Source organism: Cydia strobilella, chromosome 11, assembly GCF_947568885.1.
Source record: "Cydia strobilella chromosome 11, ilCydStro3.1, whole genome shotgun sequence".
Lineage (NCBI taxonomy): Eukaryota > Metazoa > Arthropoda > Insecta > Lepidoptera > Tortricidae > Cydia > Cydia strobilella.
Window position 1 is genome coordinate 11481448 of NC_086051.1, and position 18319 is coordinate 11499766.

General features: G+C 38.2%; 2 protein-coding genes across 6 annotated transcripts in view; one reads left to right on the forward strand and one right to left on the reverse strand.

The window, feature by feature from the left end:
- Positions 1 to 8637, forward strand: part of LOC134745214 (heparan sulfate 2-O-sulfotransferase pipe) — a 106189-nt gene extending 97552 nt beyond the window's left edge. Inside the window, exons 8-10 of the mRNA XM_063679211.1 lie at positions 1800 to 1924; positions 5418 to 5572; positions 6247 to 8637. Coding sequence (XP_063535281.1) covers positions 1800 to 1924; positions 5418 to 5572; positions 6247 to 6470 — 504 coding nt within the window. The 3' untranslated portion in view covers positions 6471 to 8637. The remainder of the gene's footprint in view (positions 1 to 1799; positions 1925 to 5417; positions 5573 to 6246) is intronic.
- A 63-nt stretch (positions 8638 to 8700) lies between these two features.
- LOC134745123 (glycogen-binding subunit 76A) overlaps positions 8701 to 18319 on the reverse strand; it is a 60869-nt gene continuing 51250 nt past the window's right edge. For 4 of the 5 annotated variants that reach the window (XM_063679088.1, XM_063679089.1, XM_063679087.1 and 1 more), the window contains one exon: positions 8701 to 11553. In XM_063679088.1, coding sequence (XP_063535158.1) covers positions 9928 to 11553 — 1626 coding nt within the window. In that variant the 3' untranslated portion in view covers positions 8701 to 9927. Of the gene's footprint in view, positions 11554 to 11629; positions 11729 to 18319 lie in introns of those variants that run through there. The other variant, XM_063679085.1, reaches the window with a different exon arrangement.

Consider the following 18319-nt stretch of genomic DNA (forward strand, 5'->3'; position numbering starts at 1 on the left):
ATGGCTTACGTACGTTTAACTGTGGGAGATAAGTATCTTTATCTACTAACTGCCAATCGCGTAGCGGAGCGGTTCCAAGCTGATACATAAGACGAGCTGGGTACTTCGACAGCGGATTTAAACTTGACTTGAATTACAGTTTAACAAGGATAACAGTCATAAAAATACAACTTCTTTAAAGATATTTACGAAATCCGGAAATCAAACTGCAATTTGCGTAATGCTTAGCATTTAATTAGATGTCTACCTAAGTATACCTACTGATAAGTATAAATACATTGTTAATTTCCTAGCGCCATTTTTCACTTTGTTAGGTAGGTACGAAAATTATAAAATTCTTGATTCATTCGAGCGGTGTACCTATTTTGCAACTAGTAGGGTTAAAATTACGCACGTTACTGATGCCGGATAAAAATATCGAAAATCTTAAAAACCTCGTCTAGACACTAACCGGATGGGATGAGCTCCTTACTAGGACAAATCAGGAGAAACCCGCACGGACAGTGGCCTTAGGGCCGAGTAACACAACTTACGCTGTCTCCTATATCACACCATAGACCATCAAACATAGACACATCAAAATTTGTTAACAATTTCATCCGAGCAAAATTCAGGTTTAATAATCTTTATTCTCAAGAAGATGCCATTGCATCCTTGGTACAATGCCTCAAGGGCCTATTTTAGATTTAAGCTAGTTATTAATTTCGTTTACGTAGTACCACTGTATATATCTTGTATGTAAATAAATGTATTTTTTTAGAAGATGCCTATAACAAAACTTCACTTAAATCAGAACATAGATTGTTATTGTACCTATATAGGTAGTATAGGTTTTTAGAGTTCCGTACCCAAAGGGTAAAAACGGGACCCTATTACTAAGACTCCGCTGTCCGTCTGTCCGTCTGTCCGTCCGTCTGTCCGTCTGTCTGTCTGTCACCAGGCTGTATCTCATGAACCGTGATAGCTAGACAGTTGACATTTTCACAGATAATGTATTTCTGTTGCCGCTATAACAACAATACTAAAAACAGAATAATATAAGTATTTAAATGGGGCTCCCATACAATAAACGTGATTTTTTTGCTGTTTTTTTTTTCGTAATGGTACGGAACCCTTCGTGCGCGAGTCCGACTCGCACTTGGCCGGTTTTAAAAAGATTGGCAACGCGCATGCGACACCTCCGGAGTTGCAGGCGCCCACAAAATACGGCAGCGGTTGCGAGCTAGCGTGTTATCATATAAAGGAAAAATAACATTCTATATTAATAAAATGTTACAAATATGATTTAAGATGTTCAATGAATCAATGATGCGAGAATTCGAAGATACATCTATAAATATTTATATCTGCACTCTCAATTAAGAGTCACAAGAACATCGCCACCGCCAGACAATCGAAGAATCCATCTTTAATTTTATAATGACATAGGTAGATACTTGATACTAATACTTAAATGTTCATGCCAAGTTTAAAGCTATTTTTATTTTTATTTTTTTTATTATAAACTGATCGGCAATTGGCCCTAGTCACACCTGATGGAAAGTGAAGACAGGGCCTAAGATGGAGCTCACCGGTTCAGTAACAGCCTATTCACTCTTGTTTTAAAGAGACCGAGGTCATATTGATCAGGGAATACAGATGGCGAATACAGAATATTTTAGTATATGTCGTTTTAAAATAGAGAGTTTTTATAGTAGAGAGGTTACTTCGATTGTATGGGGGCGACTTTTTGGCGGCGGGTTCTCTCAACTCCGACTACTGTCTAATCATCTGTATCAACTGTACCTTTGTGCTTTCAGGATTTCGAGACGTGCGTGCTGAGCGGCGACCGCGAGTGCCGCTACGTGGAAGGCGAGACGCACGAGGGCATCGGAGATCACCGCCGGCAGACGCTCTTCTTTTGTGGACACGAACCTCAGTGCACGTCAGTATTTCTTGAACTTTTTCACTATATTTGCTTGACAAATTGATTGGTACGTTTGTACGGTTAATTGTTACCATAAACTTCCACCACTGCCGATTGCCTGGCTTGAAAAAAACGGTAATTTTCTCCAAAAACCTTCAACGACAAAACATTTTGAAAATCTGTGTCAATATCATAAAAATAGAGAAGTATCAAATAGTAGATTATACACCGAGGGGATAAAGCACTGTTTTTTTTTCTTTTCTTTATTTAGAAACAAACAGTTTCTTATATTTTGTTGTTACAATAAAGGGTAATAGACTTATAGACCTACAGTTTCCTAAAAAATAGTATGAAAACCATGTGACTTATATAAATACTAAATTAAACTAGAAATAGAAATTCCAAGTTGTCAATACAATGTTACAAAAATACTCTTTCATTTTAACAAAAATAAAACAAGAATAGAAAAAATAAAACAAAAATGGATTAATTGTAAAAACAGACAAAAGTGCAATTAAACTTAATTTTCCAATTAAAGCCTGTTAAAGCCTATTAATACACTTCAAGGTCAGGCGTTTGAAGGTACAAAACTTGTTATAGAAAATATCGAAATTTTGAAATTTATCATCATACATCCTGCATGCTCTTCTAATGAAACCGTTTCTCGCGTATGAAGTTCGACTACGAGGAATATAAAAGAGGTTCTTCTTTCTACACGCTCGCTCACAACGACGGGGTACTCTAGAGGAAATAGATTTTAATAACTCAGGGGCGTCGATAATGTTGTTAATGACCTTATACAGAATTATAACATCAGTGCGTTCGCGACGCAAGCTCAAGGGAGATATATTACGTCTTTTCATAGCGGTAGTGTAATCTATGTATTTATTACCAGTGCGAGAATCAATTGCTTTTACAAACTTTTTTTGCACTTTCTCTATTCTATCGCCATGAATTTTATACAGCGGGTTCCACACTGCGCTAGCAAATTCTAATCGACTACGGACATTAAGAGGCCGGTGTCGATTTTAGTCGCAAAAATGTAAAATTGATAGATTTAGTCGGTGAAATTGTACACCTTTTGTTACCTAATTGAAATAACAAGTACTGGTTTCTATTAGAACGTCTTCTTATCTTACCTTTTATCAGATCAATTTTTTGAAAACAGACTCACTAAATTAGTAATGTTTGCTTTTCTGATGGACGTTTAGGTAAACTCGCGTAAAGCACTGATTTTGTCGCTCTTATTTGTAAATTTCGTAAAGTTTGGATGGCTAAACATGGTAATTTTGTATTACACATATCCTGTACTTGACGTTTATCAGACTACATTTTTATTATTATGACTTTGAAGTAGTGTAGATGAAAGTTAGACAATATCAATTTTCTCCAGAAATTACTTTAAAACAAGTGACAATTTCTCTTAAAATCGACTTAATTTCAACGTAATTTTGATACTTAAACAATCTACAACATTTGCTGAAACTATTCTTATACATCAATTTGTATAATTTACCACCATAAATTTTTAAAAACTGCCCCTTCTTTTCATATATTACCGGTGACGCACGCTCGCGACCTCATTATTAAAAGGCAAGATGAGAGACGTGCTAATAGAAACCAATACTTGTTATTTAGATATTACGTAACAAAACGTGTATAATTTCAACGACTACATCTGTCAATTTTACATTGCTGCTCCAAAATCGACTACGGCCTCTTAAATAATATCTTATACGTCGAAGGTCTCCTGAAATGTTTTATGTCACGGGCCCGAAATTTTTAGCGATATTATTATAACTATTACCTATAAGACGAAAACAGCTTTATCCCAAAGGAGAATACTCTACTTTTCTCACCTTTTGCGAGACAGATAGAGATAAAAAGCAAGGCTACTACTTACTAGAAACCACAGACCTAAAATTTATGCTTACGCATAAAGAGCTGAAGTGTGGGAAAGGGAAGCCATCACGTATATGAACATCCCATGAGTGCGAAAGAGTCAGACTACAAATGAGAAAACGTAACCATTTTTGAGTGACAGGCGGCCCAACTCGACCCGGGGCGCATTGCCGTATTTTTTAATCTTGAAAATAAAAAGAAATCAGGAAGAAAACGTACAATAAAGTAATTTAGTGAAGATGGTGTCGTGTAGTGTGCCGGATTGTAGGACTTACTTTAGGTGAGGTTTGCATGATATATAATTGGGCAATGTCGAGCATGTGGTGTGAAAATATTAATATCGATCCACAATAACAGAGGTATCGATAAGACCTTGTTGTCAGGGCCGGATTTCCGCCTAGGCCCATACAAGGCCCGGGCCTAGGGGCCCAGGCAACCTAGTAATGGTTTTGAGATGGAGAAGGGTATAGCCGCTGTGCAGGTCTCGACGACTCAAATAAAAATCTTCGATTTGAAATCTTCCAAAAGGTACAAGGGTTCTTTGACAAACGGTTAAGTGCAGAAGTGTTGTGTTGATTATAATGGAGGCTGTTAAAAGAGTGAAATTGCGCAATTTGAATAGTAGAAAATGGTTTTAAATATAGGTACCTCTGATTGGCCGCGATACATGATACGTGGAGCACTGCTATTGGAGCTTTAAAAAAGCCTCCGAATACTAGCCGAGCCCAACGGTTGCGTTCAGTTACTGCATAGGAATATTTTTTATATAATCCGGGCCTGCTTGTTGTTATACTAGTCATCTACTGCAATAACGTCTATTTTCCAAGCGCCAAAGAGATATTCAAGTAAGCCAGACTTTTTTTTTACTTAAAATAACGTTTTTCTTTACACTTATTTTATGAAGAAGCGCCGAACCACGTCGCTTAACGAGTTAACGACCGGCGAATAAAAAGCTCCATGACATTCTATTAGCGCCACAAAAACCGCCGGACGAGACACTGCTTGGCTTTTTACTTGGACGCGTTTTTATAAAGTACCACTAGGTTTGCAATTGCCAAAATTTGTCACGTGTTTAAAATCCGATTTTATTGACTATTTATTGAGATATTTTTATTTTACCATGAATGTGCAATTTTATTCAGGTCTACTTTTTTAACAGGCTCGGCATGTATAAAGTTGTACCAAAATTTTGATTTCTATCGAGTTCCCAGTTGCGTTAAGATACTACTTTTAGCGGCGTACATTAGGTTCAATTGAAAAAATAAATGGAGCATCTTGTCAATTTGGAAACAAAACTGTACGATGCATATAGGTTGCGACATCTAGTAATTATAATTCTTGGTCGCATTTAAACCTCTACTCTGGTTTAAAATGCCAATCCCAGTCCCTCCAAGCAAAGGCTAGACTAGGAAACTCGGGCGCCAACTCACACCATCAAGTTTCCATATTTTCTCACGATAAATGCACAGTATGGGACACCGATGTTGCCTTATCTAATTGTTTATATAAATCTCTGTAAATTGCCCAATTTTTCGGTAAAATAAAAAACTCTGTGGAATGCCTCTAGACTAGAAAAAATGAACTATAATTGTTTTATTGAATTTTCCAGGCCGTTTAACAGCGTAGAGGCGCTGCAGCGCGCGAAGCGTGTCGTGGAGGAGCAATATGCGGTAGTCGGTGTGCTCGAAGATATCAACTCTACACTGTTGGCTCTCGAGCGATACATCCCGCGTTTCTTCAGCGGCGCCACTAAGCTGTATTGGGGTGAGTTGTCATTCTCGTATCAACTAAATTAACATGTCGGCGGAGCAATACTATGCGGTGGTTGGAGTATCTAATCGAAGATATGAACTCTACACTGTTGGCTCTCGAGCGATACATCCCGCGTTTCTTCAGCGGCGCGTCTAAAAAAAGCTGTATTCGGATGAGTCATCATCATCATATCAGCTAAATTAAGCATGTCGGCAAAGCAAATATGCGGTGGTTGGAGGGCTCGAAGGTATGAACTTTACACTGTTGGCTATTTTTAGCGGGACGTCCAAGCTGTGTTAGGGTAAAAAGTCATCATCATCATCTAATGGTAAAAGTTACAAATTGACGCCTGCCGGATGTGGATTAGCAAAGTGCATCAAATCTGGGTGGTTGTCGGTGCTTGCATGTAGGTACGCCTGACTTTTCAACGCGGCAATCTCAATTATCTTAGAAATCCTACAACTGTTTCGATTTAATTCAATCATGTCGCAATTTATATATCTTAGAAATCCTACAACTGTTTCGATTTAATTCAATCATGTCGCAATTTATATTCTGTATCTGCATGTGCATACCCACTGATATCTATATTTATTAATTTTATGAATTTTACATTAAAAACCTTTTAATAACTTTCATTTTCTACAATACCTAGATTTTAAAATGACTACCTATTTCCATTCCAGAGGAACTAAGGTTCAACCGCATCAACCGCAACGACTTCAAGCCGCCGGTCTCCGAGGCGGTCAAGAACATGGTCCGCGCCAACTTCACCCGTGAAATAGAATTCTACGAGTTCTGCAAACAGCGCCTCCACCTGCAGCTCAAGGCGCTGCGAGAACCCGGGGTAACGCCGCCGGCGTCGCAGCGAGTCAAGCGGCGCGCGGCCAACAGATTCCGACGAGTGTAGCCACAGCCGCTACTGACACAGTTGCTGGCTGTGACACAATATCCGAGATTTGAGTGTTGAGTATATTTTGGGTACAACGTGAGGCCAATGAACATTTTTGTGTTAGTTGTGAAACTGTTGAAAGCAGTGCAAACGCTTATAAAGAGAAGAGTATAAAGGAATCGTTGTAGGTAGTTTTGTTGAGTAAATGTACCTATATCTACAAGTTAGGTAGGCAAAATTGGAATGTTGAACATGGTTGAGTGTATTCAACCATAACTTCCTTAGTTTTCTAACAGTTGTACCTTAATACCTATATTTTCAAGATTTGCTGGTGTATTCCCATTTGCCCTCACCCCATGTAACCGCCGCCATACATAAGGCGGGGACAAATGGGAATGATTTATATGAATACACTATTCCTGTGACTGGCGGGGACGATTGTGAATACACGGATTTGGTGATCAGACTATACTAAGATACACAGAATAACATGCATCAGTTGACATGGCTATATGCGTATAGTCGTGAATATAGTTCGTCAAAGGACTGACTCATTTCAAACATAGACAGAGAATCATACTATATTTGTCTTACACTAGTACTAGCACCCAAAAGAAAAGGATAAGTATCGTTTTTTTTGTTCTTATTTACTGACAATTTGGTTTGACCAACTATAAAATAAATAGTTTACAGTACAGAAGAACGAGAGCTCTCTTTATGCAATCTTAAGCCAAAATCATAATGAATACATGCCAACATTGAGGAAATCACGTCGTTATGGAGAACGCATTGGATATAAAAAGTGCCTTTCATCCAGAGCCCAAATACTAATGAAAAGGAAATCTTACACTCATCAAGTAGTGCTAAGGTTTTTAAAAGATTGACAACGGAGAGATGACCTACCTGGACTAACAATTTACCTTCCATAGGCTTCACTTACCACTTCGTCTGATTTTATTCTTGTTTGCCACCGATGTTATATACTTACATCTGCCGTATTGTCATAAAATGTCAACGCATTGCGCAGTGTTAAGGTTTCATTCAGATGCGGACTGCACCAGCAATAGGTACTGCTGCAGCGCTGAGTTGACGCAGGCGATGTCACTGTCAATCTCCTTGATAAAATCTGTAAGGCATTGAAGTTTCTAATCATTACAGCAATGCGATTTATCAAGGAAGTCGACAGCTTAATCGCCTGGATCCAGATTTATTTTCCTGTAGGACGAACTTTTCGATATATTTAGGAAAAAAATCTACGAGGGGAAGAAGTGTAATAAACAATTTGGAAATACACAAGTAGAACAAAGTTAGACTTGATTTTATACCTGAAAAAATCTTGACTATTTTCACGACATAATATTTATTCATTATCGAAGTAGTATGTGTTGCAAACGTAATGTACGTACTTTATAGGGTTATAAGTGAAGGGGCCCAGTGGTTTGTCTGGCATGCTCGGCCATTGCAATATACTTTGTTTTCTATACGTTGGATGGTAATATTAATATTTAGCAATTAAAACTACTAGTTCACGTTATCACTTTCACTTAAAAATAATAAGAAGACTAACATCGTAATCATACGAGCAAATACCTACATTAAGCATCAAAACAAACAATATCTTTTATTTATAGTATTGTTTTGTATAAAAATAAGTGCCTGTTTCTAAGAGAGGTCTTGATACCGATAAGTAGTATAATTAATTAAATACGTCACTAAACGTGACGTTTTCGAGCAATAAGTACCGTAATGTTTGCAGTTAATAGGGTCGATTTCTCAATGAATCCTTATGGAAGTAGCGTATAAGTGGCTACTATTGCTTTAAAACACCACCCATTATATTGTTAAGTACCTACTTATAGAAATTTGGATGATCTTATTTATTTTAGACTCGTTATAATAAGTTAATGGTATTATTTTGTATTTCACTATCATCCAAGCATTGTGATATATTTTTTGCCTTCGTGTAAATATAATATGTTGGCTTAGTAGTTGTATTAATGCGTACGGACTTGTACGTAGATAAGTTGGAATTAAGTAACGTTTTACCTTTAAGCTAAACAACTAAGTTAAATAAAGTTAATTGTACAGTTATAATACTAGCGTCATTTATATAGATGACCACAGTTAAATAATGTTTTATTTATTTCTGAGCAAATGACCCGTACTTATTAAATTTATAATCAAATTCTGTCGTTTGATTTATTGTTTAACGTTATTAAAATAACCGGGATTAAAATAAACACCAAAATAAAGATATTATGCACATTAATTTATTATGTTGATAGTTAATAAAACAAGTGTCAAATAATAATAATTCATTAGATGGCATTTTATAATTGTAGATTTAGTTAAATTCATATGGCCACATATAAAAGAATTCAGGTACATATACACATAAAGAAAGGTCTAATAAATAGTATGATATTGCTTACAATTAATAATAATTTAATTTCGTACTCCTATAACATTCGTTGGTTAAAATCTCAAAACCGAATCAACGACTAATATCAGTTCTTTATAGGAAAATATGTCATGTCTGCGTGGCTATACAAAAATATAAAATATCCAGTTCATAACATCAATGTAAATAAGTATAAAACAGTTCACATAATCCTCATAGTTACCTACAAATTGCTTGGTGATCGCATTAATACGTGACTTACCTAGTACTCAGACATATATTCGTTAACGCTAATAATAATAAAATCAATGTGGATAAGACCGACATAAAAATTTTGGTTGTCTTCCCAAGGCAAAGAACTCTCGTAAACTTACGTACTTCGCTCACACAGTCAGATAGGAAGAGCTTCGCTCTTTTTGCTCTACCGACCTTCTGTAAGTGGAGTATGTGTGTGTGCGCAAGAGTTAGAAGCGACGAAAGAGCGTGTAGACGGTCTTACACACATCGACCTTAATAGAAACTTTACAACGATCTAACAGGGGTGACATTATTATGTCACCACAGATATAATCTTAATAAATAGTTCAATAAGATGACAGAGTGAATATTAAAATCTTTCTAACTACATGACGGTTCCGCTCATAATTCGACATAGGTAGATCTATTACATAAGGCTTATTGTTTGTATAAACGTACTAAAATATGATAGCATTCACAATGATCTCTCGAACAGGACACTCCTGCCCTGAACCGCTCTGCAGTTCCACTACTCCTACAATTTATTGTCCCTGTGGACACTAGTATATTGTTAAAAGTACGAAACAAACGGATTCGATAAAATATACATTAACACGAAAAGTCGTTACTGCAAATGGCACTCGGTACGAGTCGCGCACTCGTCGCATTAATATCTACACCTACGCTAAAATGTATCACAATAACGCTTTACAGCTCGAAGTCTCAATAATTTAGGACGTCGCCGAGTAACGCCTAGGAACTGACCGCAGTTGGAACAGGCACAGGAATGTGACTAGTGAGGAGCGCTCCTCGGAGTCGACGTTACCCGCCTTGGCGTCAGTAGAAGGACGGATGCCACTCCATCTGCGGGTGCAGCGGCGTGCTCTGCGGCGACGAGGACGGCACCGCCGGCGCCAGCGCGCCCAGCGCCAGGCAGTCGAAGCAATAGTTCGCTCCGCAGTTGTTGTCCCAGAATTGCTTCCCCTTGCATTGGAAGCGGACGGCCAGCTCGAGGCGTTGCCCGGACGATATGCACGGCGCGTATAGAACGAACTGAAAGCGGTCCGAGAATCCGTCGCACGAGCCTTGAACGTAATTCGCCTGCAGGTCCGTATACGTTTTCCATTTTTTCATTGTGTAGCGAACGTGCACTGTCTTGTTGAAGTCCAGATTGCGTACGCGAACCGAGCCGCAGATCGTCACGTGGACACCGTCACACACCCGAGCACTCTCCAGACACACGTTTTGTATTTCTAGCTTGTCGGTGACGTCGCGCGGCAGCACGAAGAGCGGCACGAGCGTGAGCGCGCCCAGCCGCGGCGGCGGCCGCGCGGGCGGCGAGCTCGCCACGTCGCATCCCGTCAGGTCATCGTACGCTGACTTTGGAATGACAGGAATTTCGTCCATGAATGTTTTGACGTCCGCTAAATCGAGACCCAAAACGTCCGCGAAGCGAACGATCTTCTTATGCCCGGGTGTGCCCGGTGGTGTTTTACCGGTTTTAAGAGACGAGCATCGCCGAAGCCTCTGAGGTCTGTCGTCTGTTTCTTCGTGCTCCTCTTTATCATTTGTTTCTACGCTAAGAAGTGACGGCTCAATTTCAGGTGCGGGGGATAATTCTTTATCATCGGGGACTTCACTGGTCACTATTTCTAATGTTTCATTTTTTTCTACATTGATGTGATTTTCTTTAATTTCTTGATTTTGTTCTACTACTGCTTCCTCTTCAATAGGCTCGACTTCCGAAAGAGATAGAGTTTCCAAGACTGCCGAGACATCGTTTGTTGGTCGTTTTTCGTTCGAGAATACTTCATCGACACATTCGGACTGTTCGCTTTTTGCTGATTCAAATTCCGAATCACTGTCTATGTTCGTACTGTTAAGTGTGGGAAGACTCAGTCTGTCTGTCTCCAATGTGGAGGGCCTGGCGATGCAGTCGATTTCATCATAACTGTTATGTCGCGCGCAGCCTTCAAATGTGATCGGAGAAAACAGTTTTTTATCGGCAGTGCCATTTTCACGTGCGACCGGCTGCACTTTCACGGGAGACCCTTCTGTGTAAAAAGCTGTGGAGAACTTGAATCCGTTCCGTTTCTTTTCGGGCATCATCAACTTTGTCTGTTCCGCGGGTTCACCGTCGACATCGTAGAAAGGGGGTTCGTCGTCGGTGGGCGAGCGATCGATGAAGGGCGGGCCGAACTCGTCGACGGGGCTAGAGGGGCTTTCGCATTCTAGCTCGTAGTCGTAGAATGTATCGAGGTCGTGCTGAGCGGGGTTGGGGTGCCGGTGGGGCGCACCGTTCTCCTTGGCGTGCCAGCTGTTTTCGTCGGTGTCGTGCGCGCCGAGGTTGCGCAGACGCGAGTGCAGGTCGCGCGCAAACGCCGCGGCGCGCCCGCGGCACGACATCGGCAGCAGGGACGTTAGACCGCACTGCGAGCCGGCGTGCTCACCGTTCATCTGAGTCTGAAATAAACAAACAACACAACATTAGTTCACTGACAACAATTGAAACTCTTTTTTACAGTGGAGATGAGCTTACTTTGTATTTCGGAAACAGTAACACGTAAAAGATAAATGTTACAATTAAAATGAAATCTTCTAACTTTTCTTTTAACTGGGTCATGTTCACAACTTAAATTTAGCTTTCATAAGAACTATTTAGTAAATAATTTAATGTTACGTTTACACTTTTTGTATTCAGTTGTGCGGTCGTGTCGTTGCAAACTCAAGCTACTTATACAATTGCGAGTATCCGTGCCAAAACATAAATAAACGGCGGCAGATAAGACAGGAAACCCGCGACAGTTACTATACTGCTGCAAGTCTGTCAGCTATTTGTTCTGTAGAGGGCGTAGGCTGCCTACGCTAAACCTAATACGCAACCGTAGCGGATTAGATAGTGCACTAACCTCAATGAAAATGTGGCTAACTTATACTAAAACAAATAGGCACATTCGAGTTTTAGTTAATAAACTGGAATAGGCCTAATATTCCGTATTGTAAAATATGATGCCAATTTGATTTAAATCTTTATGCTCCACATAATGCATGCAGCGTGGAAGAGAGATTCAAAAACATAAATAGTGACACTAATTTCAAATCAATATCGGTACTACGCGTGCACCGGTATTGATATCAAATTGTTGTTCGTTTCTGAATGAATACTTGCGTCTCTAGATAGGAAACACCGCGAAATTTATAGTATCAGCATAGTGAGAACAGCCGTAGGTAAATACCATGGCAGAAAAGTTGAATGTCAAGAGTGAACGACCCCGATAAGATAACAAAATTACACGGTTTTGCTATATTCAGCCTGAAGTGTTCTGTACGACGTGTGAGCACAGCAAATAATACACTGTGATTAAGATAGTCATGTCAGGAAGACATGCACTTATAAAACAAAAATAACATTGTACACTATAATTAAATACGCCGTTACGAACTTTTAAACATGACTCGGATCACGTATCTCAAAACAAGTGGGCACTGGACAGTATCTTTATTTTAAATATAGTTAGGTATTCAATTTCTTTCTTATTATTGTATCTTGGATTAAAACTACTTAATTTTGTAGATTTATTTAATTGGAGCTTAACAATACACTAGGCACGACACTGCAGAAGAGAGCATTCCCATTCACACATACCTTACTAACAAAAGAGCACTATCAAATTATTTATTGGCACAGTGACGCATTGGGAGAGAAATTGATTTTTCCCCTCACTAGCTCGGAAAGCCGTCTTTTATCCTTTAAAACAAGCGGGGAAAAACGCATTTTATCCACTAGTGGGGAAAGTAATTTGACCTTGGATGGAGCGTGTTTAAGTAGCTTTTGACAGATAACAAAACGTAAAACGCTCATAATAATAGTTCGTTCGATATTAATTATCATTAAATAAATGGTTGAGAATTTAATAAAAAAATACCAAATTTAGCTCTATTTAATGATTTTAAGTCATAAACCTTAAATTCCATAAGAAATATTTGTTTTTTTAAATGATGTTGAATTGAATGTAATTCTGACCGCACAAGTTGAGTCGATGCAATTTCAAAACGCATTGTCAGAAATGTCAACATTGTCAACAAAAATTTTCTCGCCGACTCCGACAGTTCCGACACGTAAAAATACACAACTTCCAGTGTTTTCTGTTTCGAATTATCGTAAAAAAATTAGTGAGTTAAACTATAGAATCCTTTCGCTTGCTCGTGTTTCGATTCCACACTCGCGGGTAAAATACAACTTTGCACCCTTGTATAACAAATAACTATTATTATCTACCTACTGCTTATTGGAATTGACGGCTGATGTCATGTCCTTTTCTGTTTAATACTACTCTGTTTCTATCATCATTGTTATCAACGATTACGATTCGTTTTGAAAGACCTATCCAACGATACCCCACACTATAGGGACAAAGGGAAAAAAAATACAAATCATTTTGTATCCCCCTACCCTAAAAACCATAGTTTTTGTTTTACCGTTCTGTCGCAATGCATGATTTATGTATCCATGCCATAAGGTCACCACTTCACGGTTTGCGTACTCACCCTGCAGATTTGAAGGCCGTAACGTTTACAAATCAATGAGCCTTCCACATCTAGGTGGTCCAGCCATGACCTAACTACACGAGCACTACTACAATATACCTATACCTAGGTAGCGGACTAGGTTTAGGTATATTGTTCCAAATATCCAGTGGTATTGCGGAGCACGTCATTAATAGCTGACTTATGTAATAATAAAAGAAGAGATAAAGTGAAAAACAGATCGCGAAAACAAAGTCATTGCTAGGTCAGACATTTTTAGGGTAGATACTCGTAGACTTGTTTGTTATTCGACTTAAGGATTTCTCCGTTAAGTTTACCTAAGTAGCAGCATTTGTACCTGACTCTTTTACTTCTTAAAATGCGGTATACTTGGATGCCGATGGTAGAGCCTGGTAGAGCCGATGCCGATCTGCCGAATTGAACCGTGTCTTTTAAATTTTTGAGCTAAAATGCCGTGCAAAGTAAACAGTGCGGTTTTTAATTTAAAATAACAAGGGTCTAAAAACACTCATTTTTAGGGTTCCGTACCAAAAGGAAAAAACGGTTCCCTTATAGGATCACTCGTGCGTCTGGCTATCCGTCTGTCACAGCCCATTTTTTCCGAAACTACTAAACCAATTAATTTGAAATTTGGTACACATATGTAAGTCTATGACCCAAAGACGGGCATGTAACGTCAATAAATGAATTTTAAACACGGGGGCCACTTTTGGGGTGTAAATGAGAAAATTAAAAAACAAAGTTTTTGTAAACTATGTCGTGTTATATATCAAATGAAAGAGCTCATTGTGAGAATCTCAAATATATTTTTTTAATAATTTTAGGGTAAACAGTTTAGGGGTTCAAGAAAATAGGCAAAAAATTACCACCCCCCCCCCCCCCCTTTATCTCCAAAACTACTGGGTCTAAAATTTTGAAAAAATACACAAAATAGTTCTTTACCTATGAATGACAGGAAAACCTGTTAGAAATATGCAGTCAAGCGTGAGTCGGACTTAACTACTTATATAGTTTTTGATCCGACCCCTACGGGTTTTTAACGACATTTCACCCACGTTTCACATAAAAAAATACATTGTTAAAATTTGTGTAATGTACGAAACCCTTGGAACGCGAGTCCGACTCGCACTTGGCCGGTTTTTTGGATATCTATATAATCATATAGATATGTTGCCAACTCGTGAAGTAATGACGCCGATCGTTTTAAAACGTTAAATAAATTTATCGTTGCCTCCTTCAAAATTGAACTAAATTAACCGAACGAAATTAAATTGGCGTCAATAAGTATATTTTATCACATGTTGGGTGCACGCAAACACGGTCTTTATGATTGTTATGGAAACTGCGCGGTAACCTACGTTGTTTATTGGGGCTCGTTGATGTAAGTTACAAGTGAATGAGCGTCAAATACTTTCAAAACTACCACATCAGTCACCTCGAGTACGAATCGGCGCCAAAAACGAGCGAACCGACGCCGACGTCACTTGTCGACGCAGTGGAGACGATCACAAAATGATCTAGATGCTATGAATAGGGCAGGGTCGGTCCCGTGATGCTGCCTCGAGTCATACGCTGGGCTATCATCCAATCAGAGCGCGGTCACCGCTCCGACCCTTCAGTGAACAACGCCACTTGTTATCGAACATAAATAATAAAGGAGCGTCTTCAATATATTATTATCGAGGGGCATGGTGAGTATTATATTCTTTGATGAGATGAGGATGGTCTTGGTTGCAGACAGAAGCCGTTTATCAACGCTGGGCGAGACATTTAATCGAAGAAGTTTTTTATTCGTAGTCTAATTTATAACAAAGTACTGCAACGGTGACCTGACGAACGTCTGGAATGTCCAAAAATACCCGATGAATCTTGACGTCATTGTGCAATGACGTACGATTAGTTCAGTTTTATTACATTTCAAAGCGGATAGCTTGCACGCCTCGCTTTTAGCGTTCAAGAATAATTTAGGTTGAAACGATGACCACCTTCAGCGCAATTCAAGAACCCAAATTACAGCTACATCATGCTGAATTGAGCTAGATATTTTGTTGAAATTGACGACAGAAGAGTAAAGCTTCATGGCATTAAGTTCTCCTTTTGCATATTAAGTTGTTCTTTTGTGCAACAAAGTTTAAATAAATAAAGATGTTCAAAATGTGAAACATTACAAACACGTAGGTACGTATTAAATGACTTACTATAAAGCTGATAAAAAAATGTCCCACTGCTAGATGCATGCCGCCTCTTGTGGAACCGAGATGTCCAATAAAGGATGAAATCCTAGAGGCATTGCAGATACGTATTTGATCCCCATCTGAATCCCCAACTGATTGTTCCAGCTAGAGGTGTAGTCACGGCCGACACTCACTCTATAAACAAACTGACAAAGTTGTTTTGTTGTCCAATTGCGACACATGATGCTACCGATAACAACAACGTCTTTCATGGACTACTGCTGTTCAAGGTGACAGATTATCAAAGTGAAAGTTAAAGCTACGATAACCCCTTAATATCCTACCTGACAATACTAGTTAATATGATGTAAACATGAACAAAATGTACTGTTTTTTATAAGAGAAGAACTGAATGCATAATTGCACTGAGGAAAGGAGGAAGGTCGCCAAGGTTTTTAAAGCTATAAAAAAGTGTTATATTTATTTTATTGTTTTAAGCTGAAGCAAAATGAGTAGGAATCAAGTAACAAAATATATCCTATTAAAGAGCAAATGGAGCGACGACCTGGTGAAGGTCGCGGGAATTCGGTGGATGCGAGCGGCACAGGATCGGTCCGAGTGGGAGTGGCGAGCCTTGGGGGAGGCCTATGTCCAGCAGTGGACGTCTATCGGCTGACATGATGATGATGATGATGATGAAGAGCAAATATTGGCCAAACTGCTAAGTTTGTTGTTGCTATGTGTTTGCGGATTAATATCGGGTGGAACAGAATGAGGGACTTTTATGCAAACGGGGAATTGTTTAGGCTACCGTACTTTATTTTTCACTTATTATTAACGTTAATATTTTCAACCGTTTTTGAGATACAGTTTGGTAATTTCAACCCTAGCAAGTAAATCCTATGAATGACATGACATGATATGTGTCAATTTAAAATTTATAAAATAAATAAATGTATCTATCTGTTTGTATATGTGTGATAAGTAAATGTATGTGTGTGTATGTGTTTTTGATTTTGTTTTCCTTTTTAATCCAGCTTTACAATTATAATAACCCGATTGTAGATAACTTTGATAACACTATCCTTTCAGCTCAGTCTAAAAATGTTCCACCTTATATTATAATGAGCAAATATTAGGGTTTCTGCTCGAGAATTCTCGAGGCAAGAAATCTCGAGAAATTTGTCCTCTGTCGAGACGAGAAAAAAAGCTGAATGCCTCGAGAACTCGAGAAATAAATCTCTTGTGTTAAGTAAACAGAAAACGAGCGTATAACACGTGATGTGTCCATAGTGTATTTCTTTAGGTAAGTAAACAATGTTTTTTTTAGTTAACCAACCAAATAAAAAATTGCCTTGATCCATCGCCTATCATTCTGGCTTCAATCGATCAAAGGTCTAAAGAATTCGTCTCGTTTTAGGTTCTTTACCATAGGTAGGTACTTCCTTTTTTTAGCATTAGAAAAAAGATAAACAATCTTGACGTGCCTTTTCATCAAAAACCGCTTTTAAACAATTAGTGACTAAATATTACTTATGAAAGCAAAATCATGTAAATGATTGTATATGATTTATTATAACTGTTATATATTTTCCGTGACTTATTTTTCATGTTTTTTTTAAATAAAAAGACACGTCAAGATCGCTTATCTTCTTTCTAATGGTAAAAAATGAATTATAGAGCCATGGCCATGTAATAGCAAATATTACAAAACGAAATTACTATTGATAAATCAAATTATCCCGATATATTCCTATTAGCAAGTTATCACAATTATAGCAGCTTCATTGTTACGTTAGGTATTAATATTACGTAGTAAAACTTCTGTAAGTTTGTCGCATCGAGTTAAATTAATTGACTTTAATATTCTTGCCTAATAAAATACCACATTGTGGTTTGTTTACATTTTGTTAACTACCTAAAGAAATACACTGTAGCATATATCGCGGCACGCACACCTGCATCTATAGTTTTTTTTGTAACTGTACCTAAAACTGTAACTAAAATTTACCATTTGTTTGATTATTGATCTCACGTACGACTCCTATGAGTCTGATTTGTAATAAAGCAGAAATCTGTAAATAACATGGTGTTTTATGAAACTCAAGTACTCAACACAACTCAAGTACAAACAACTCGAAAATTCCTGGTCGAGAATTCCCGTGCCTCGAGAAATAAAAAAGGTCGAGAAACCAGAAACCCTAGTAAATATTTGCAGTCAACTGCATTCTGTCTCTACATATATTATCATGATGCTAACAGACCTAATTGATAACATACTATTAAAACAATATAGAAATAGTAACGAACATGAGAAATTGCTGATAAAAACACATTTTTATTTTTTTGGTAAAAAAACAACCAAGCATTAAATGTGTGACGACCTGACGACCATATAAATAATTCATGATACCTACTTGTAGCATTCAAGCATTTTTGTATTCATCTATACAATGTTGTTTTGCATGGCAACTAGGTAGTGCAGGTTCTAAGTGAAAGTATTACGT